This window comes from Bison bison, unplaced genomic scaffold, assembly GCF_000754665.1.
Source record: "Bison bison bison isolate TAMUID 2011002044 unplaced genomic scaffold, Bison_UMD1.0 scf7180017864491, whole genome shotgun sequence".
Lineage (NCBI taxonomy): Eukaryota > Metazoa > Chordata > Mammalia > Artiodactyla > Bovidae > Bison > Bison bison.
This window is the reverse complement of record NW_011495050.1, coordinates 15,769,140-15,790,407: the sequence shown is the minus strand read 5'-3', so window position 1 is coordinate 15,790,407 and position 21,268 is coordinate 15,769,140. Positions and strand designations below refer to the sequence as shown.

At 39.6% G+C, this 21,268-nt stretch overlaps 1 protein-coding gene across 2 annotated transcripts in view; it reads left to right on the top strand.

Moving 5' to 3' along the window:
• The window catches only part of OXR1 (oxidation resistance 1), a 446,019-nt gene that overhangs the window by 155,448 nt on the left and 269,303 nt on the right, over nt 1–21,268 (top strand). For both annotated transcript variants that reach the window (XM_010863467.1, XM_010863466.1), the window contains exon 2: nt 13,869–14,065. In XM_010863467.1, coding sequence (XP_010861769.1) covers nt 13,869–14,065 — 197 coding nt within the window. The remainder of the gene's footprint in view (nt 1–13,868; nt 14,066–21,268) is intronic.

Here is a 21,268-nt window from a genome sequence, read left to right as displayed (position 1 = left end):
AAAGAAGCCCAGAAGAGTACTGTACTGCCATTACCTGGTTTGTGATAGAAAGCAACTAAGGGTTCATAAGAAGACACAAAGGCAGTCTTTCCTGGGGCATTTGTATGTACCTAGTCCCCTGGTAGGCTGCAGTCCATGGGGTCGCAAAGAGTCGGACACGACTGAGTGACTTCCCTTTCACTGTTCACTTTCATGCATTGGAGAAGGAAATGGCAACCCACTCCAGTGTTCTTGCCTGGAGAATCCCAGGGACGGGGGAGCCTGGTGGGCTGCTGTCTATGGGGTCGCACAAACTTGGACACGACTGAGGCGACTTAGCAGCAGCAGCAGCAGCAGCAGTCCTTCAGTTTATTCCTAGGTGAAGTCAAGCCTTATTTTAATGGTGGCTGCTGTGTGCCCATCAGGGCAGTGTGGCCCAAATATGAATAAGGCAATTCCTGACCTCAAGTAGCTTATGGTGGACAAATTTAAGGCAATAATTGGCTATTTACCTAACATACAGCCTGAGTTCCAGAAATATTAGTTCCATTAATGCCACTGTGAAATTATGTGGTTGAACTCAGTCTCCCTACAGATTTTAAAGGTTCTCTAATCTATAATTAAATATAGATTGCTACTTTTTGCCATCATCAGATTTTATTTCTTATTCTTTAAGATGATTGACTGAATATACTATTTTAAATAGAGTTATGTAGGGATTTCTATCAGTCCTTAATGTAATTAGAAATTAACATATATATGAATATGTTTTTTTATACTGCCCTTTTTTTCTGGCTCATTAATATGTAATACTTTGCTTCTCTGCATTCAATCTCCATTTGATTTTTCTCCTAATGTAATTTACCAGCTGCAAAAATATGAGACCCGGAAAATATAGGAGTGAAATGCCCATTAGCACAATGCCAGTTTATCAACACGTTTAAATGGATCTTCTAGCTCAAGCCTGTTTCTTAGATGATGCATTCAACCATAATTTTCAGCTTTCAAAATTAGCCCAGCTCATAGATCAGGAGACAGCTCTCCTTTCACATAACTGCTATGAATATTGTGGTTTTGTAACCAAAGAGATGTGACTGTAATTTCTTAAGAAAGATTTGGGACACTGTGACTGAGACAAACTGAAAAGGAAAGAAGTTGGAGAGAGTGAATGTAACCTCATGCCCTATAAGTCTTCTGAGTAAATTCACGTCTGGAGTCTGTGCAGAAGGATAATATATTCATTTATTCACCAGTTCATTTATTTGTATAGTAAATATTTTTGGTATGCACTTACCGTGCAAGGCACATGGTAGGTGGATAAAGGACATGTGCTTCCAGGGCCACCCGAGTGAACTGTGAAGTGAGAGAGACAAAATGGAGGAATGGACACATGAACAAGTGTATCATTAGACTTGGTGATAAATACCATGAGGAGCAGGTGGGCAGAACACCAGAGAGCAGCTTCAGTGGGGCTGGAAGGCAGGAGAAAAGAGACAGCCTATTTAGAATCATGTGGGATGGTTTTTCTGAGGAGACTTAAAAAATGAGAAGCAACCAACAATTCAAACTGCATTTCAGTCAGTCAGGGGCAGGGGGAGCATGTGCAAAGGTCCTGAGGCCGGAAAGAGCTTGATGTGTTCAAGAACCTTGAAGGACACCAGTGAGACCAGAACAGGAGCAGGAAGAATAGCCCTAGATGAATTACAATATGGAGACATGCAGGGCCTAATTGACCATGGAAAAAAGTTTAGAAATGCATCAGATCATAGTGGGGAGCCATTCAGTGCTTTAAAGCAAGAAAACAGCTTGTCTCCTTTAGGCCTAACATGCTTGTTTTGGCTGCTGTAAGAATAGGTGGGAAGAGAGGAAAGTCTAACAGAGGAACCAACATGGATGCTGTGGCAGTAACCCAGAGGGCTGATGACCATGGAGGTGGTAGTGAAGATGGAGAGAAGTAGGGAGACTTACCGTGTAATTTGAAGGCAGAATACAGAAAATTTGTTGATGAATTAGAATTAGAGATGACTGTTGAAAAGGAAGGAAACAAATATAACTTCCAGTTTTCGGGCTTGAATAACTGAAGGTGTTGGTGCCATGTGCTGATGGAAGAAGAGAGAAAGGGAGATCGGGGTGAATTTAGGGATCAAGAATGTGTTTAGGGACATGGTGAGTTTAAGAAGTGCCACAGGTAATGGCTAATGCCAAGTAGCTAGTTATATATTTAAGTTTGCTGTTCTGGAGAAAGTGTGGGCTGGAGGTATAAATATGGGAGTTTCCAGCATAGAAATCTTTCTTCCAAGGGAATGGATGAGAATATTTAGGGAGATAGTGAATGCAAAGCAGAGGGAGGCCCAGTTCTTTTTAGTCCCCTGGATATTCCAGAACTTAAGGTTGAAAGAGAGGGGGGAAAAAAGGAACTTTTTAAGTAATGGTGGAAAAAAGGAATTTTAGAAGTGTTGTGTGTCAGGGGCTCTAAGCTAAAATATTTCAATGTAAAGGGACTATTAAAAAAAAAGTTGAATACTTAGATGTTCTAGTACAGATCACATTGAATATTTATATGGATGAAATTCAGTTCAGTCACTCAGTCGTGTCTGACTCTTTGCGACCCCATGAACCACAAAACACCAGGCCTCCCTGTCCATCACCAACTCCCAGAGTCCACCCTAACCCATGTCCATTGAGTCGGTGATACCATCCAACCATCTCATCCTCTGTCATCCCCTTCTCCTCCTGCCCTCAATCTTTCCCAGCATCAGGGTCTTTTCAAATGAGTCAGCTCTTCGCATCAGGTGGCCAAAGTATTGGAGTTTCAGCTTCAACATCAGTCCTTTCAAGGAATGCCCAGGACTGATCTCCTTTAGTATGAACTGGTTGGATCTCCTTGCAGTCCAAGGGACTCTCAAGAGTCTTCTCCAACACCACAGTTCAAAAGCATCATGTCCTCAGTGCTCATCTTTCTTTATAGTCCAACTCTCACATCCATACATGACTACTGGAAAAACCATAGCCTTGACTAGACAGACCTTTGTTGGCAAAGTAATGTCTCTGCTTTTTAGTTGCCCTTTTAATAATCCTTCAAGGCAAATACAGTTATTAAGTTCATTTTACAAATGCATATGAACTGTGGAGAGATTAAGTAATTTCACTGTAGATCCCATAATAAGGAGCCAGGTTTTATACCCAGGCCCCTAACTCCATCCAGAGTCCACGACCTTACCTTTTGTGCTTTGCATATCCACCAAATATCCTGCCATTCTAAGGCTAAAAGTGATGAAAACCAAAAGAAAGTAACATTTGACTGTGTGAAATAACTGAAAACCACAATGAATTGTTTTGTGAGAGCTCTGGGTGTGAGGCACTATTGGGGAGGATTGCAGTGATGAATAGAGAGAAAGGAAATCCAGAAATGGGATGGTAGCCTAAGGAAGAAAAGGACTTCTTGAAGTGATGGGAGATGTTAGCACCTGGTTGAATGCTGGTGGGAGATTCATGACCAGGGTGGAAGCAGATAACCTAGGAGTGCAGTTGAGGAAGTGATGTATGAGGAATCTTGTCTGCCTTGCCTGCATCGCTTCTTGTGCGTGTAAAATAGACTTCCTTCTTTTCTGAAGGATTTAGAAGAGACCTTGGGCTCTCTGTATCTCTGCCTCTCCTGAGAAAGAAAAGTGACTTCTCAGACCATGGAAAGGACTGCAGGGGTCCGGCCCCACCCCCTCTGCCTTCTCTCTTTGGGACACGAAGCCCACGGCATCCTCTTGATGTTCGCTGAACGTGGGGTAGCCTCACCAGGGCTCCTGATGCTCCAGGCTGCCCGCTTGTGATGGGCCTCTGACTCCAGTCCTTATTGGTCAGTTGATTCAGGATTTACAGGAAGGAAGAGAATGGTTAGTACATTGAAACCTTGGCTATGGAGAGAGGATGCAGTTGGATTCAGAAAACACATGGAGAGATTAATTTTAACAAGAGGAGGATCATACCCTTTTCTATAATAGGAAAATGTTTTTAAATTGTGGGGAAAGGTAAATGTAGGTTTATAGAGTTGTTACTGGGAAGGACACCAGTGACTTATTTAATGTAATTCTAAACATTTATGGTATGTTTATCTGAAGAAGGTCTAAAATCCAACTTTGTTGTGTTGGGAAAACACTTCATAACCATCGTATGTTAAACCACTATTATGTGAATTGAAGAAAATTATAACAGATTTCCCAGTGATCCTCAAATTGAGGGGGACATGGTGTACTATATTTTGCTAGGTAATTAGAATCTACGTGGGGGCAGGTTAAAAAATTCTTTTCACACAAGAATAAAATCAATATGCAATCTTACATGTAAAACCCACCAAGCAACATTTTTATTTGAAAATATGTAGAATGACTTAAGGATTTTTTAATATTCATCAACAGGACAGGTTGGTTTAAAGAGGTAAACAATGAATTAAGTGGAGTGATTTTTTTTCTCAAGCTTCTGAATTAACATGTAAACAAGAGACCTATATTTTTATAACTTCTTTTTCTGTTTATCATGTATTCGTTTTGGGAAATTAACACAGGAGACTGTTGTTCTACCTTGGCATTTTAACTGCAAACTGTTGGGTTTTGGCCCAGATCATTGTTACCTACAGAATCTATCTTGATTTAAGTTTGGAGTTGCCTTATGTTGTGCATAGGCAAAACTACATTTTAATCAGCTAGTCTATATGCATTATACAGATAGTTTGTGATAGGAGATCCTGTTAAAAATAGATTCCTTTAATCGGCAATGTTGGATAGATGCCTGAAGTCTTAAAATAGTGCTTATTTATTCTGATTCCTTCTTCCTAAGATGAATAAACAGAAAGCACTCGATGTGGCAATAGCATATTACAAATCATTTCATCAAAGGTAATAAAATTAAATTCTGTCTCTGTGGATTATTACAGAAGACTGTTCAACATTTATAAGAATTTGACTTCCAAATCCTTCAAGCCCTAATCTTTGGATTTGCATAATGTGTTTCTACTTCCAGGATTTTCCAGTTGAAAGGCTTTGAAGTTCCAAGGCAAAAACTGAAATAAATTGGAAATTTGTGTAATTTCAAAGTGAATGCTTGCAATATAGTGGTATAATTGGAAAGTACACGGAAGGGGAAGCTCATAAAAATTTTACTATTAATACTGTTGACTTAATTTTTTGAAACTGTGTAGTAGAAAGATAGGAGAAGGCAATGGTACCCCACTCCACTACTCTTGCCTGGAAAATCCCATGGACAGAGGAGCCTGGTAGGCTGCAGTCCATGGGGTCGTGAAGAGTTGGACACGACTGAGTGACTTCACTTTCACTTTTCACTTTCATGCATTGGAGAAGGAAATGGCAACCCACTCCAGTGTTCTTGCCTGGAGAATCCCAGGGATGGGCGAGCCTGGTGGGCTGCCGTCTATAGGGTCGCAAAGAGTCGGACACGACTGAAATGACTTAGCAGCAGCAGCAGTAGAAAGATAATATGCAAATTCTTAATGAATGATCAAAAATATAAAGTAGAACTTCAAATCAAGAAAAGTATTTAATATTAGATTACTTAAAATCAGTAGATCCTGAACTTGAACTCAAATTTTTGATTACAGAGTCCTTGATCTTTTAACTTCTTCATGCCACCACTGAAATTTTTGCATAGGGATGTCAATTTATCAAGACTGCATAGTGTATTTTTAGAAATTACAAGGCTAAATTTAGTGAAAAAAGAAATGTTCCAATTTATTATACTGCTGATAATGGAGGTGGAATAATTTCCTTTGTCTAAGCTTTGAAGCTACCATGATTGAGTGGGGATGTACTAAATTGATTATTACATCTGCCCCCAAACTGTCCAAAATTAGTTACTTTTTTAGCTTATTTTCATAGACTTTATACCTGAAGTTGCTTGCATTTTTGTATTATCTCTTGTGGCTTTTTCCCATCATGAAACCACTCATTCATTTAACAGTTTATTTATGACATGCTTTCTATATGCCAAGAATTATGCTAAGTCCTGGGCTTCCCAGGTGCTAGCAGTAAAGAGCCTGCCTGCCAAGGCAGGAGATATTAAGAGACTTGGGTTTGATCCTTGGGTTGAAAAGATCCCCTGGAGGAAGGCTTGGCAACCCACTCCAGTATTCTTACCTGGAGAATCCCATGGGTAGAGGAGCCTGGCAGGCTGCAGTCCACGGGGTCGCAGAGTCGGACACGACTGGAGTGACTAAGCACCCATGAACGTGTGCTAAGTCCTAGGAGTGAAACGGTGAACAGACGGAATTTCTCTGAATGTAGGAATTCAGTTGATCTGGTGGTAAGCATCCTGATGAAAAATGCTTCTCTCCAGCCTCTTTTCTCTGGGCTGGTATAAGCATGAAGATATAAATAAACCACCTGGCAGATTTCAAGGATTTGGATGTCTTTTTCATGAAGGGTCAATAAGAAAGGCTAACCATTTACTTTAGGGTTTATTGAACTCTGTAGAGGCAGATTGGTTTTGGATTTAATTTCTATTATTTTTGTTATAAATTTAGGTTATCATAGCAATGGATTCATGTATGCTTCTATTTGGTTGATATTGTATACAGCTGGCCTTGCTCTTCACAGATTTGAATTCAGTTGCATCTAATAAGAGAATTTCTAGCAAACCATTTCTACATATCTTTGTACCTTTGACTCAATTCTTGAATTTTTTGTTCTCTGAATCTCCAAGATAGGACAGCATCAACCTCTTAGAATGAATACAGGGCTAGAAACATCTTATTATAGCAAGGTATCTGGTTTTGCTGTCCCATTAATGGTTCCAATGCCAATCTGCACTCCTGAAGGGTACTTCTGTTGAAACTTTTGCATTGGTTTTGAATTGTAAAAGAACATTGTGTAATTCGTGATCCCGTGTTAATGATATTTTATGTCTTAATCCTTGTTTGTAGGGGCACAAAAATAGTTTGGCTACAGCTGTAACAGAGCAGGCTGTAATTGGCATACTCTATACCCCAAGGGATTGTTTTCTTGTTTTAATGCATAGGTTTCCAATCTGTCATTTCTTCTTGTTGGATTTCTGAATCTGCTTGTTTTTTGCTGGTTTTGTGGTTTGTTCTTAGCTGCTGATTTTTAGTCAAACTGTACAAGGGGTAACAAAAGCCCTTAATTTTGCAGTGTGAAAATTCTTCAGGCATTTGCTCTCAAAAGCTCTTTTTCAGTGACTTGACATTTTTGCAGTACACAGTATCCAACTTGGAAAATCTGCATTCTCAGCAGCTTTCTACTTCAAAAAATATCCTTGCATTAGCTCTTTTAGGAAGCAAGGAGACAGCTTTGCTAACAGTAATGAGTTGTGCAAATGACAGATGGTTGTCTTGTTGGAAATGACTGGAAAGGACTACAAGCCTTGAGTCTTTGGGCACAGCCATTCACATGTATCCATGTATGTGTGTGTACATGTACGTTTGCTTAAGTATAGACCAAGTGAATTGGGAAAAGAGTGATTTTGTATAGCTACTGCTGTGTACTACAGAGTTCTGTGGAGTTTTACAATGTGCTTTCATTAACATTAACACATTTTCTGTTCACAATAACTCTCGTGGGTCAAGTAGGCATATAGTGTGAACACCACCATTATGAGTAAGAAAATAGAGACCCAGTCAAAGTTCTTGTCCAAAGTTACATGGCTGGTGAATGTTAGAGCTGAAATTTTTCTCTATCTCCTAATTCTAAAGTGTGGCTTTTTAGTCCAAATATCCTGATTGGATTCCAGCTTCCCTAAGTTTTAGCCTCCCAACCAAACTTTTCCTATGACCTAGGGAATATTCCCATTATACTATAGTAGGTTTTCCCAATGGTTTCTATTATTGCTATGGGCATCCTAATACTATATAATAAATGATAATATGAGGTTAATTTTTTTCTCAGATAGCTACAGAGCTCAGGAACATATCCGATTAATTATCATGAAGGTACAAGTTAAATTCCACTTGATGGGAGAGAAGTAATTCCAGTTAAGAACCCAAGTTAAATGAAAATATTTTTTCTTACATACATAAATCATACCAGAGTTTAGTTCAAGCTTAAGGTAGAGTTCTATCATGCAGTATTCAACCAAGTTAACAAAACTATTAAAAGATGAAAAGCATAACAGACAAAGAAAGATGAAAAGTACTGCTTGGTTATGACTTAAAGGGAAGATGATGGAAGAGTGGAGATGATGGGAAGGTGCAAATCCCTCAGTGTGAGATGGAAAGGAAAGGTAAGACCAGAAGAGTACGACAGGTAATAAACCAGGGTAATAAGGGCCAGATATGAAGAAGCTTAGAGCAAGCTTCTCCTTGGTGAAAGCTGTTGAAATAGAGGATTGACCCATATCTTGGGGAGAAGTCCTGTGTGATGAGCAGCTTAAAGCCATTCACTCACTTTTGGCACAAGCTCTGGGCTCCAGGATGTCCATTAAGCCCTTAGCCAAAATATTCATGAATTCTATTCCATTATCTTGAAATGAGTGAAAGGTTTCTTATGTTTCTATTAAAGTCAACATAAGTTCCTTCCTTCTGCATGTGTGTTCAATCATGTCCGACTCTTCGTGATCCCATGGACTGTAGCCTGCCAGGCTCTTCTGTCTGTGGGATTTTCCAGGCAAGAATACTGGAGTGGTTGCCATTTCCTCTTCCAGGGGATCTTCCTGACCCAGGGATTGAACCCGGGTCTCCTGCACTGCAAGAAGATTCTTTACCAACAGAGCTATGGATACTGTATATGTATGGCTATACTCCAGTATAAAATAAAAAGTTTTTAAAAATTGTGCAGAAGCTGATATCATTTCCTCAGCATCCATAGAAGTTTGAACAAAATTATATCCCCTTAAAGATATTGGAACTTGCATTCCATGCAGGTGCTGTGCTAGGTACTGTCCATAGGATATTTACTTAGTCCTCAGAACCTTTCTGGTTCTGTTTTGTTTTTTTTTTTTTTAACTTTTATTTTATTTTTAAACTTTACAATATTGTATTAGTTTTGCCAAATATTGAAATGAATCTGCCACAGGTATACCCGCCCCATTTTATAGATGAAGAAACTGAGTCTCAGAAAAATGTCCAACCTTGTTACCATAAGGATTTGCCTGCTGGCTCAGACGGTAAAGCATCTGCCTATAGTGCGGGAGACCTGGGTTTGATCCCTGGGTTGGGAAGATCCTCTGGAAAAGGAAATGTCAACCCACTCCAGTACTTTTGCCTGGAAAATCCTATGAACAGAGGAGAATGGTAGGCTACAGTCCATGAGGTCACAAAGAGTCGGACACAAATGAGTGACTTCACTCACTCACTTTGTTACCACGATGAAAGAAGGCATTGGAATACATGTTTGGAGGAGTAGGAATAATCCTTGTTTGTTCACAAGAACATAGGAACAAGAAAAGGCAAAGATGATGAAACACAAGGGGGTCTGCCCGTTGAAGCCCTACCAAGGGGGAAACGCCTCTTTTTATTCAGTTCCTTTCCCCCTTCTAAGAAGTTGACAGTTATTTTTCCTTTGGTAATGCAAGGCTCATTAAACAAAGATCCTCTTGGTATCTATTGAGAGATCTTTTTGTCTCTAGTTGTAGTGTTTCATTTATTACTCCCATACACCTAAGTAGGCCATTATGCTATATTTACATTTGTTTAACTCGTTTAATTAAGAACATTGTTAAAAATTTACAAAGACTTCCCCTTTCATGAAATATGGAAATTGAAGGTAGCATTTAGCAGGTTTCCTTGTCAACCACAGTAGTCATTTTTAGGATCCTTAAAGGAGTAATTTGGTTACCCACACAGTTCTCCTTTCTAAGATCATGCAAATAGAAGCCTTTCCTTAAGCAAGCCCACAAATGTGCTAGCAGCATTCCAGACTCCAGCGACAACAGTGGAAACATGTCACCTTCAAGTTTTGATTGGGACGAGTGTCTGGTGGGAAAGAGCAGAAAGAAGAGGGAAAATACAGAAAATATAGACTGCTTGCCTTTGTCCTTTGCTTATTCCAGGGGCTATAAAAGGAGTTGTAGAGTACTTAGGTATTTGAAGTGATGGAGAGTTTCATTAATTAAGTATCAAGCCCTTTATCAAATATTTAAGATTCATTGCTGATGTCCTCCAGTGTGAGACATAAATTTAGCAACTCTGATCAGTTCTAAAACAGGCCAGCATAAAATGTAAGCAGTTTCTGGTGATAAAATAGTTTGCTCTGTGGACTGAAGATAAAACTTGTCACATTTACATTTTGAAAAGAATCTTTCCTGAGAACTAAAGAGCAGTTGGGCTTCCCGGGTGACTCAGTGGTAAAGAATCTGCCTGCTAATGCAGGAGACGTGGGTTTGATACCTGTGTTGGGAAGATCCCCTAGAGATGGAAATGACAACCCGTTCCAGTATTCTTGCCTTGAAAATTCCATGGACAGAGGAGTCTGGCGGGCTACAGTCCATGGGGTTGCAAAGAATCGGAAACGGCTGAGTGACAAAGCATGCACACAGGCAGAGAGCAGTTGGATTTCTTTCAGTAAAATGTAGCACCTTTCCTTTCAAGTCCTACTCCTTTGTACCGCCTCTCCCCACTCTACCTCCCCTCAAAAAAAACTTGCTTTATGCTGAAACTCGTTTGATCTTGAAACAAAGTTTGTAAAAGGCACTATAGAAAATTAACATTTCTATAGGTGAAAATGGTCAAATATTGGTGATTTCTTAGAGTTTTTAGGGTTTAATATATTTTTAGCGTAGTCTACATCTTTGTGTGCCTAACTGTGCTTCTCTGGAAAACCACGTTGGAACAAATCCAAGTTGTTGCCTCGATGACCTTCACCTTGTTTCTTAACGTATTAATCTAATGCTGCTTACAGCACTACTGTAACTTTCAGCTACAGTGCATAAACTTCAGACTCGGACAAGAATGATGATGTTGGAGGACCACGGCATTAATAAGTACATAATCCTGTGCAAAGTAAACCCTGTTTGCTCAAGTATGTGGTACTCTAAGTGATTTTTGGTATTGACTCCTTGAAGGTCATTGCATGCAGCTTGCTTAACTTGGAGATACAGCCTTCAACCTGATTTCAGCAAAGCAAACAAAGTGTTTTAATATACAGTCATCATGACCTGCCTCCTTGGATTAGACCCTCTCCTGGCCTCATTCTTAAATGACCTTGAAACTCTATATAATCTGTCCTCTTTCTCCTGCACCCCATCTTGTTGATGGAGGGCATCTTGTTGACCCCATCTTGTTGACCTCATCTCCTGCTTCTCTCCTGCAGTCACTTTGTTCCTCTAATGCAGAAAAACAAGTTCCCCATTTGCTGAAATACTTGTCCCCAAATTTCTCACAGCTTCTCCCTTCATGTCTCTTCTCAGAAGTCTGATGGTCCGAGAGCCCTCCACTGGCTCTCCTTTATGTAACAATATGCTTGGCCACTTTTGTTGGCTATCCCTTTTACTCTGTTTTAATCACAGCATTTCTCACCACCTGATTTGTTATATATCGGTTTGTTTTGTTACTTATTACTTGTCTTCCTCCATGAGAATGAGGATTCCACAATGGCAGATATTTTGCCTCTTTGTGTTCGCTGTGTGTTCCTGGTCCCCTAAATATTAGCTGATGCAAAGTAGCCTTTCAAGGAATGAATGAATAGCCCCTTTCAGTTCACGGAAAGCAGGGGGACGAGGTCCAGCCAACCCAGTGAGGAAAGGGTTCTTCTTTAGATTCACTCTACTCTGGCCCTCTTTGGGAGGCTAGAGGCAAGACTTTCATTCTGTTTCTTTTTACTTGCTGCTTTGGGGCAAGCAGCTATTCAGTAACTATATATAATCTTAATTTTAAATGAATAAGTTAAAAATTTAGCCAATTTCCAATGGAAGCTCTATTGGAGTGTACTGTATACTCAGAAAAGATGCAGAAACCGTAGATGATGAGATTTTTACAAAGTAAACACATCCTGGTACCCAGAACCCAGATCAGGAAACAGAACAGTCCCAGAGTCCCAGAAAGCCATTCCTGTCTCTGTCCGTGTAATGTGTGTGTGCTCCGTTGCTCAGTCATGTCCAACTCTTTGCAACCCCATGGCCAGGCTCTCCTGTCCATGGGATTTTCCAGGCAAGAATACTGGACTGGGTTGCCGTTTCCAAGACTGTGGCAGGAATTTTCCCAGAGTGGTCTCCACTGTCAATGTCCCGGAATTCCAATTGCTCCTTATCACTACACTTCATGTCACGTCTTTGACATTTTAGCCAGTCTGGTGGTTCTGTTTTGAGTGTGAAGTGATCTTAATTTATATGTCTCATGACTAGTGCTGTCTAGCACTTGTTAATATACTTGTTGGCAATTTTCATAAAGCAGGTCAATTTTCATGAATATTAAGTAGATCACATAGGTAGTATGTAAACCAGTCCATCCTAAAGGAAATCAGTCCTGAATTTTTGTTGGAAGGACTGATGCTGAGGCTGAAACTCCAATACTTTGCTGTCTGATGCGAAGAACTGACTCATTTGAAAAGACCCCGATGCTGGGAAAGATTGAGGACAAGAGGAAAAGGGGGTGACAGAGGATGAGATGGTTGGATGGCATTGCCGACTCCATGGACATGAATCTGAGTAAGCTCTGAGTGTTGGTGATGGACAGGGAAGCCTGGCGTGCTGCAGTCCATGGGTCACAGAGTCAGATTTCACTGAGCAACTGAACTGAACTGAACTGAAATATAGCAGATATGCTACAGGTGATGATTAAATGACTAAATTTGAATAAGCACTGCTTTCATTAAAGAAATCTTTTAATAATTGGCATATTCTATTCCTTTAACAAAGATTTTTCTCTGATAAATTCAATTTAATAAAGACTTGTTGAGAGCTCATTATGAATAACCTCCCATGCAGAATGGTGTCAGGCCACCAAGGTCTGTGTCATAGAAAGTGTCCAAGAGAAGGCCACATGTAAGCCAAGTGTAGAAGCAGGAGCAGGGTCTGACCAGTGGGGCAGAAAGTGAAGCTAATACACTGGAAAAGCTTGACTAAAACCTGGAGGTGTGAAATTTTATGAAACTTTTAGGAAGTTGCAAATGTGCAGGTGTGATTACCATAACTGATAAAACTGTCAACTAGTTTTCTGTAGGGAATTAAGGCTTGAAAATGACACTTAACATTAGCCTCCAAAAGTACCAAGCACCGAGGGTATGCTGGGCTTAGGGTTCAGTTACGTTACAAATATCAGGTTGTGTAGCTTGAAGTATTTGAATTTAAGGCATATCACTTACCAATTATTTTTACACCAAGAAAAATGTTCTCGTGCTCTCGTGGGCTTTTGCTTTTCCTATTAGACCTATGTCCGCTCTCTAAAGTTTAGGAGGAGCAGTAGTATACTTACTGTCATTAAGAGAGTATCTGGAGAAACAGTATTAACTCTGTAATTTTTCCAGCTAAGATGCTGTTACCAATGAAACAGAATAGCACTGGCAGCCTCTAGTTATACAGATAAACATTTCATTATTCTTCTGGGGGTTGCAATTATTTGTTTCTAACTAATGTTTTACTGTGACATTAAAAAATACTCTGCTCAAAACTTCAAGCGATTCCTCAGTGCATTGTGTTTGTCTGAAGCCAGATTTTAGTTTGCTATTCGAACAGTTAAAGTCCTTTATCACCTTACATTTGAATGTATTTTAATGAAATGTTCTGATTAGAAGATCCCCTCCCCTCAACTGGTTTCAAAAATATTTGAAGGATTTAAAATACTGTAGGGAAGATCTGTAATTTCTGAATAAACGTTGTTCTATTTCAAGGCCAAATGTAACTCAGTTGTTGACAAAAATTATGATGGAGATAAATGTGAAAAAAAAATGTGTCTCTCTCTGGAGTCAGGAGTTATCACATGTGGTATGCTCTACCTGTAGGTTGAAGAAAAAGTCCCAGTCGGTGGATATTACTGCTCCAGGGTTCAACCCTTTGGCTGGTGCAGGAAAGCAAATGCCACAAGCCAGTAAGCCCCCGGCACCCAAGACGCCCATCATTGAAGAAGAACAGAACAACGCAGCAAATTCCCAGAAACATCCTTCCCGAAGAAGTGAGCTGAAGAGATTCTACACCATTGGTGAGTGCCATGATTTATGCAAATAAGTAGATGACGTCTATTCAATCAGAACCGTGAATGTGAGGGGCTGTGGTTAAGGTCGCCTTGTTTATATAATATATATAACTGTTGCTCAGTATCCATGGGGATCGGTTCCAGGACCCCTAAAGGACAACACAGCTGAGGATGCTCAAGTCCTTTATATAAACCAGCATAATATTTGCATAGAACCTACATACATCCTCCCATATACTTTAAATCATCTCGAGATTACTTATAATACCAAATATAATATGCTGCTGCTGCTGCTGCTGCTAAGTCGCTTCAGTCGTGTCCGACTCTGTGCGACCCCACAGATGGCAGCCCACCAGGCTCCGCCATCCCTGGGATTCCCCAGGCAAGAACACTGGAGTGGGTTGCCATTTCCTTCTCCAGTGCATGAAAGTGAAAAGTGAAAGTGAAGTCACTTAGTAAGTGTCCGACTCTTCCTGACCCCAGGGACTACAGCCTACCAGGCTCCTCTGTCCATGGGATTTTCCAGGCAAGAGTACTGGAGTGGGTTGCCATTGCCTTCTCCGAATAGAATATGCATGCTATGTAAATCGTTCTGGGTGTAAAACAATTGCAAGTTTTTTTTGGGGGGGGAACTTTCTGAATGTTTCTCCCCAAATACTTTCAATCCTTGTTTGGCTGAATATGTGGATGTGGAACTTGCAGATACAAAGGGGCAACTGTATTTCTGGTGGTTTCCATGGACATTTTCTCATACAGCCTGAACATAGAGTTGGAAAAATACCACAAGCCTCCAGCAAAGTTAAGTAAGAGAGTAGGCCTGAAGACTTTCTATATCCTGCCTAACAGAAGTAACTTACATATAGATATATGATTTTCTAAATTTTAAGCTTATGTGCTGATGTTTTCATTTTTGCCAGTCTTTAGCCAGTGCTGTTTTCTCTGTGGGTTTTGGGTTTTTGTTCTTTTCATTCTCCCTCCAGGCTCTCAAGTGGCTGACCCTGTTCTGTCGGGTTGTTGAGGCAGTGGTTGATGTCAGCCTGTAACTAACAAAGCCACTAAGAAAATAGAAAATTATTACATTCTGAAGAAGGACGAATAATGTTGTAGATCTGTTTTCACCTTGCACATTACATTGGAGAGAGTGAATCACATCCAGATCCCATTGTATGATAAGATAGTAGGCTGGGGAGAGGGTCTGTCCACATTCAGTTCAGTTCAGTTGCTCAGTCATGTCCGACTCTTTGCAACCCCATGGACTGCAGCACGCCAGGCTTCCCTGTCCATCACCAACTCCCGGAGCTTGCTCAAACTCATGTCCATCCAAAATTTGCTGTACACCCAGAACTATTTACATAGCATTCATATTATATTCAGTATTATAAGTAACCTATCTACATTGTGTCCCTTTTTTCTGAAGTAGAATAATATCCTATAATTCTGAACTTTAACACCTAAATAAAGTGTTTGAGATAATACAAATAAGTTGTATTGCCCACTTTTATGTACCAGTGTTTGCTTATCATGTCTTTGACCTTGATTTCTACCTCTCAATAACAATTTTCAGTGTGTGTGGTCTAATTGAGACAAAAGTTGCTAGATGTATATATGGCAGAGGTCATACATGGGGGAGATGAATTTACGCAAGAAGATGATGGATGCAGCGGTGTTGCTTATTATCTCTTGGAGAGATTTAATCATCACCGAAAACCCTTACAGTAGATGCTGTTGGCTTAATGGTTTTACCAAAGTTACATTAAAGGGCTCATGTTTTACATGGTATCCAATACCCCTGCGCTCCCAACATGGGATGTTTGTATTATTTTTCTCAGATATTTTAGTGTCTCTATCTAGAAATGTAATCGTATCAGATTTCAACTCTGATTCCCACACCAGTTTTCTATGTGACTTTGTGCAGTCATTATACTCTGTCTTTGGGTTAAATTACTTCCTTCACACTTAAAGATATGCCTCCATGTATGTCTAGTTGTATTCAGGATTTGGCGCCTAAAACCATGCTTTCTCTTCCCATTATGTCTTCTTCCTATATCTGTTCTCAGGTTTCCTCTTTCCAGATGAAGCTATTTGTGTCTTACTTTTTTAATGGGTGTCTTTCAGGATGTCAGTGGTCACCTGACATATAATGAGACTTGATATGAGAGAGGGTAGACAGGAACATATTTCCATTTGTAAAACTTGTAATAGCAGAGTTCTAAAAAGCAATCAGCTGCAAAAACCCATGGCATTTACATAACTGCCTCTCTCCATTTCCCAGTGTCCTCTCCTTCCATCTTTCAACATGTCCACAACCATCTGCTGCTTTTCTGATTTATTAACTAACTAAGATGACAGTATTTTTCCTTCAGAAAACAAAACTTATTTTACAACTTCAGTATTCCTTAAAGATGAGAACATGAGAGCAAAAAATTGACCAGCTTGATCAAAGGAAATAAAGAGCTAAGCATGGAAAATAAAAGTCTAAATTGTGTTTGAATTGCAAAAAGATGAACTGTGTTATTTTAAATAGCCCTGCCACTAGTGAATGGTTAAGTATTGGATTTGCAAGAATTTTATTCATAACTGCTGTCAGTGACATGTCTGTATATTAAAATAGACATAAGAATTGTCAACTTTCCTTTTTTGATATCACCCTTCTACTAATTTGGACCTGGAGACATTTTCAAGATTGAAATATTAGCAACCATGTAAATCACCTGTGTTGAAAGATCATTTTGCAGAACAAGTCTATTTAGTATCCCTTAGTAAATGTGTTGGTGATAAACAACAACAATTTTAATTGCCATTTATGAGTAATTCTCAATACCAGGCATAAGTTAAGTTCCTTCAATCTCAGTTGATCTTCACAAGTCTTGTTAAGTACTATAGTCTCTGTTTATGGATAAGAGATAGAACCTTAAAGGAATTAAACAAAAAATTGTGAGCCGGAGATAGCAGACTCTGTGAATGAAATTAACCTTCTCGTGACATTTTAGCATTAGCCTCTGTCACTCAGAATGATACCAACCCCCTTGACAAAGAGGTGAGCCAAGAGTTTCTATCGAAAATACAGTAGAGTGATATTTTTACTGTAATCCCTGGATAATTTCACTTAAGTTAACCATGCCAACTAACCCATCCACTGGCCAATATACCCTTTTGTTTAAAGATACTATTCAGTATGGTACATATATACAGTGAAACATTGCTCAGTCATAAAGGAATAAAACAGTGCCATTTCCAAAAAAATGGAGAGACCTGAAGACTGTCATGTAGAAAGAAGTAGGTCAGAAAGACAAAAACAGTATTATATAATGTGACTTATATGTGGAATCTAGATAAGTGGTACAGGTGAACCTACTTGCAAAGGAAAAATAGAGACAGAGATGTAGAGAGCAAACTTATGGTTACAGAGCAGGGAAGGGAGGGATGATTGAATGGGGAGATTGAGATTGACATATATACTCTACCATGTATAAATCTAGACAGCATATTAAAAAGCAGAGACATTACTTTGCCAACAAAGGTCTGTCTAGTCAAAGCTATGGTTTTTCTAGTAGTCATGTATGGATTTGAGAATTGGACTGTAAAGAAAGATGAGCACCAAAGAATTGATGCTTTTGAACTGTGGTGTTGGAGAAGACTCTTGAGAGTCCCTTGGACTGCAAGTAGATCCAACCAGTCCATCCTAAAAGAAATCAGTCCTGAGTGTTCATTGGAAGGACTGATGTTGAAGCTGAAACTCCAATACATTGGCCACCTGATGGGAAGAACTGACCCTGACGCTGGGAAAAATCAAAGGCAGGAGAAGAAGATGACAGAAGATGAGATGGTTGAATGGCATCACTGACTCAATGGACCTGAGTTTGAGCAAGCTCCAGGAGTTAGTGATGGACAGGGAAGCCTGGTGTGCTGCAGTCAATGGGGTCGCAAAGAGTTACACACAACTGACTGACTGAACTGAACTGATGTATAAAATGCACTTTTCTGGTGGCTCAGCTTATAAAGAACTTGCCTCAGTGCAGGAGACACAAGAGATGGGAGATTGATCCCTGGGTCGGAAGATCCCCTGGAGAAATGGCAACCCGTCCCAGTATTCTTGCCTGGGAAATTCCATGGACAGAGGAGCCTGGTGGGCTACAGTTCATGGGGTCGCAAAGAGTTGGATACGACTGAGTGTGCACACACACACATACACACACACATATGTATAAAATAAATATCTAATGAGAACCTAATATATAGAACAGGGAACTCTGAAAAACTAAAAACTAGGCAACTCTAGGAACTCTAGGAAAACTAAAAAGGGGATTATGTGTATAACTAATTTACTTTTCAGTACAGCAGACACTCACACGATATTGTAAAGCAACTATACTCCAATATAAATTAAAAAAAAAAAACAAATAAACATAGCTTTCAGTGCCTCAACTTATGACTCACACAACTGGAAAAACCCTCTTGTGGCTAAGTTGACTACTACATTTAAATTTAGCAATGAAATGATTTATGAAAATTCAAGCAATAATTCAGAGAATTTTTAAATTAAAAAAAGAACTTCAATTAAAAATAAATGACGTTTTCAAAAAGAGCTAAAACTTTTTTGGAATTATTTAAGTGTCCCTTAGTGGCTGAGTGGCTGCAGTAGCTTTTCTAGAAATTTCTTTTGATCTCTCAGCTTTTATCCCTCGTGAACTTGTTTATGGATCTACTTCCTATTGAGAGAACTCTACAAAGAGAAATTAGTGCCTCCTTATGTAGGCAGTAGATTCAGGTCCTTAATTATTCTTAATAGCAGAAATATTTCGAGGAGTAAATGGCAACCCACTCCAGAATTCTTGCCTGGAGAATTCCAGGGACGGGGGAGCCTGGTGGGCTGCCGTCTATGGGGTCACAAAGAGTCAGACACGACTGAAGCGACTTAGCAGCAGCAGCAGAAATATATTAAGCCTATTATAGCAACCAAAACATGGCACAGCATAAATTCATTACTTTTTGTAGGAGAATAATTCATCTTACAAGAAGTGTAATAAAATTTTGTTGTTTTGAAATAAGTAGGGGAAAAGCTTTTCTCTTTCAATGTGAGATATATGAGTCTTTAGCTAGATTGAAACAGTTGTAATCACGGTATCAGGACTATGGCTAAAGAAAGAGCTTTCTCTGTGCTGCTTCTGTCACTAAGTGTACAGTCTTGCACAGTTATTTACCAACACTTGACCTTAACTTTCTCATCTGTACAGTGATAGATTTATAGCAAATTGGTCTTTCTGAGTATTTTTTTTCTCTTGCATTCTTTATTTTACAATTGACCATGTAAAATACTGTATACATTTTCTATTGCAATGAAACAAATTACCACAAACTTAGCTGTTTAAAACAACACCCATTTATTAGTTCATAGTTGTATAGGTCAGAAGTCCACATAGCATGCCTAGGTTCTCTGCTCAGGGTGTATCTACAAGGCTTAACTCAAGGTATTAGCTGGGCTGAGTTCTTGTCTGCAGATTGGTCCAGCTAGGGGAAGGATAGACCTCCAACAAAGGGAGTGAATGCTTCCAAGTTCATTCCTTTTGTTGGCAGAATTCAATTCTTCTCCTTTGTAGGACCGAGGTCCCCTTTCCCTTGTTGGCGATCGGCTGAAGCTTCACTCCTAGCTTTCAGAGGCTACTCTCTTCGCGTGTCACGTGGCCTTTTCCATCTTCAAGCCAGTAACTGTGTGTCAGATACTTCCCATGATGCATCTCTGACTTTCTCTCCTCAGGCTTGCAAGAAAGCTTTCTGCCCTTAAAGGGCTTGTGTAGTTAGGTCAGGGCCACAGAGATGATCTCCATGTTTGAAAGTCAACGAAAGCTAATCATGGGAGTGATGTCCATCACCATCACAGGCCTGGGGATCACAGGAAGGGTGAGAGGGGTAAGAAATATTGGGGACTATTTTAGCATTTTGCCTAACACATTTTACACTACTTACCCCATGCACACTCAACCACAACACAGCTGAAAAAAATTTTCAGAAAACATTTCCTTTCTATTCATTATAATTGTTATTTTCTCATGTCTTAAATGCAGTCATTTAAATTTAATGTAGTCATTTAATTTAGCTCACTAAATTGATTGCATGTTCTGTTAAGGAGCTGTGACCTACAACTGGGCTAGATATTTGAAGTTCTTCACATACTTAAAATTCTATGATTATTTTTAAACGAAAGTGCTAATTAGAACTAGAATAATACAACATTAAATTAGTGGACTAGCTCTAATGGCTAAACAGATGAAAAAAGAATAGAATTCTTCCCTACTCTAATTTTTGTTCGTGCTCAATAAAGCCATTTGAGTTTGGCAGTTTATATGAGGAAACTGCATAGCCTTGAAAAACATAATTCCTACTTTAAAAACATGTATAATATCATATATGAAACGAGTCGCCAGTCCAGGTTCGATGCACGATACTGGATGCTTGGGGCTGGTGCACTGGGATGACCCAGAGGGATGGTATGGGGAGGGAGGAGGGAGTTCAGGATGGGGAACACGTGTATACCTGTGGCGGATTCATTTCGATACATGGCAAAACCAATACAATATTGTAAAGTTAAAAAATAAAATTAAAAAAAAAATTTTTTTTTAAATGGAAGATGAGGGAATTCCCTGGTGGTCCAGTGGTTAGGGGTCCAAACTTTCACTGCCAAGGTCCTAGATTTGCTTTCTGGTCGGGGATCTACGATCCCGCAAGCCTCGTGCTGTGTCCAAAAAGAAGGGAAAAAAAAAAACCAGATGGAAGATAAAATCAAATAATAGACTCATTTTTCATATTCCACGTACTTGCTACCTTTAATCCAGAGAACTACATGCAAGGACTTCTGAAAGAGCTGTAAGGTAGGCGTAGAGGAAGAGAAGAAGGCTAAGCACACAGGACCCCAAAGTGTCCCATCGCTCCCTAAGCTGAGCTTGTACGGTCCAGGTAATATTTGTTCCTTGGTTCAGAGTCTTAAAGCCAAAATTCCAGCATCTCTGACTGTTAGTAAAAGGTGCTCATTTCTTTCCATTCTGAGATTTTCCCCTTGAAAGTTAGGAAGTGCGACAGCTCTTGAATAGATGCTCTGTAATCAGAGTCATTCATTGACACAAAATACTGATTAATCTCCGATCAGACCTTGCTGTGGGAGGCCTGATAGCAGATGCTGTTCAGAATAAAAAGTAAAACAGAGATCTCTGCTTT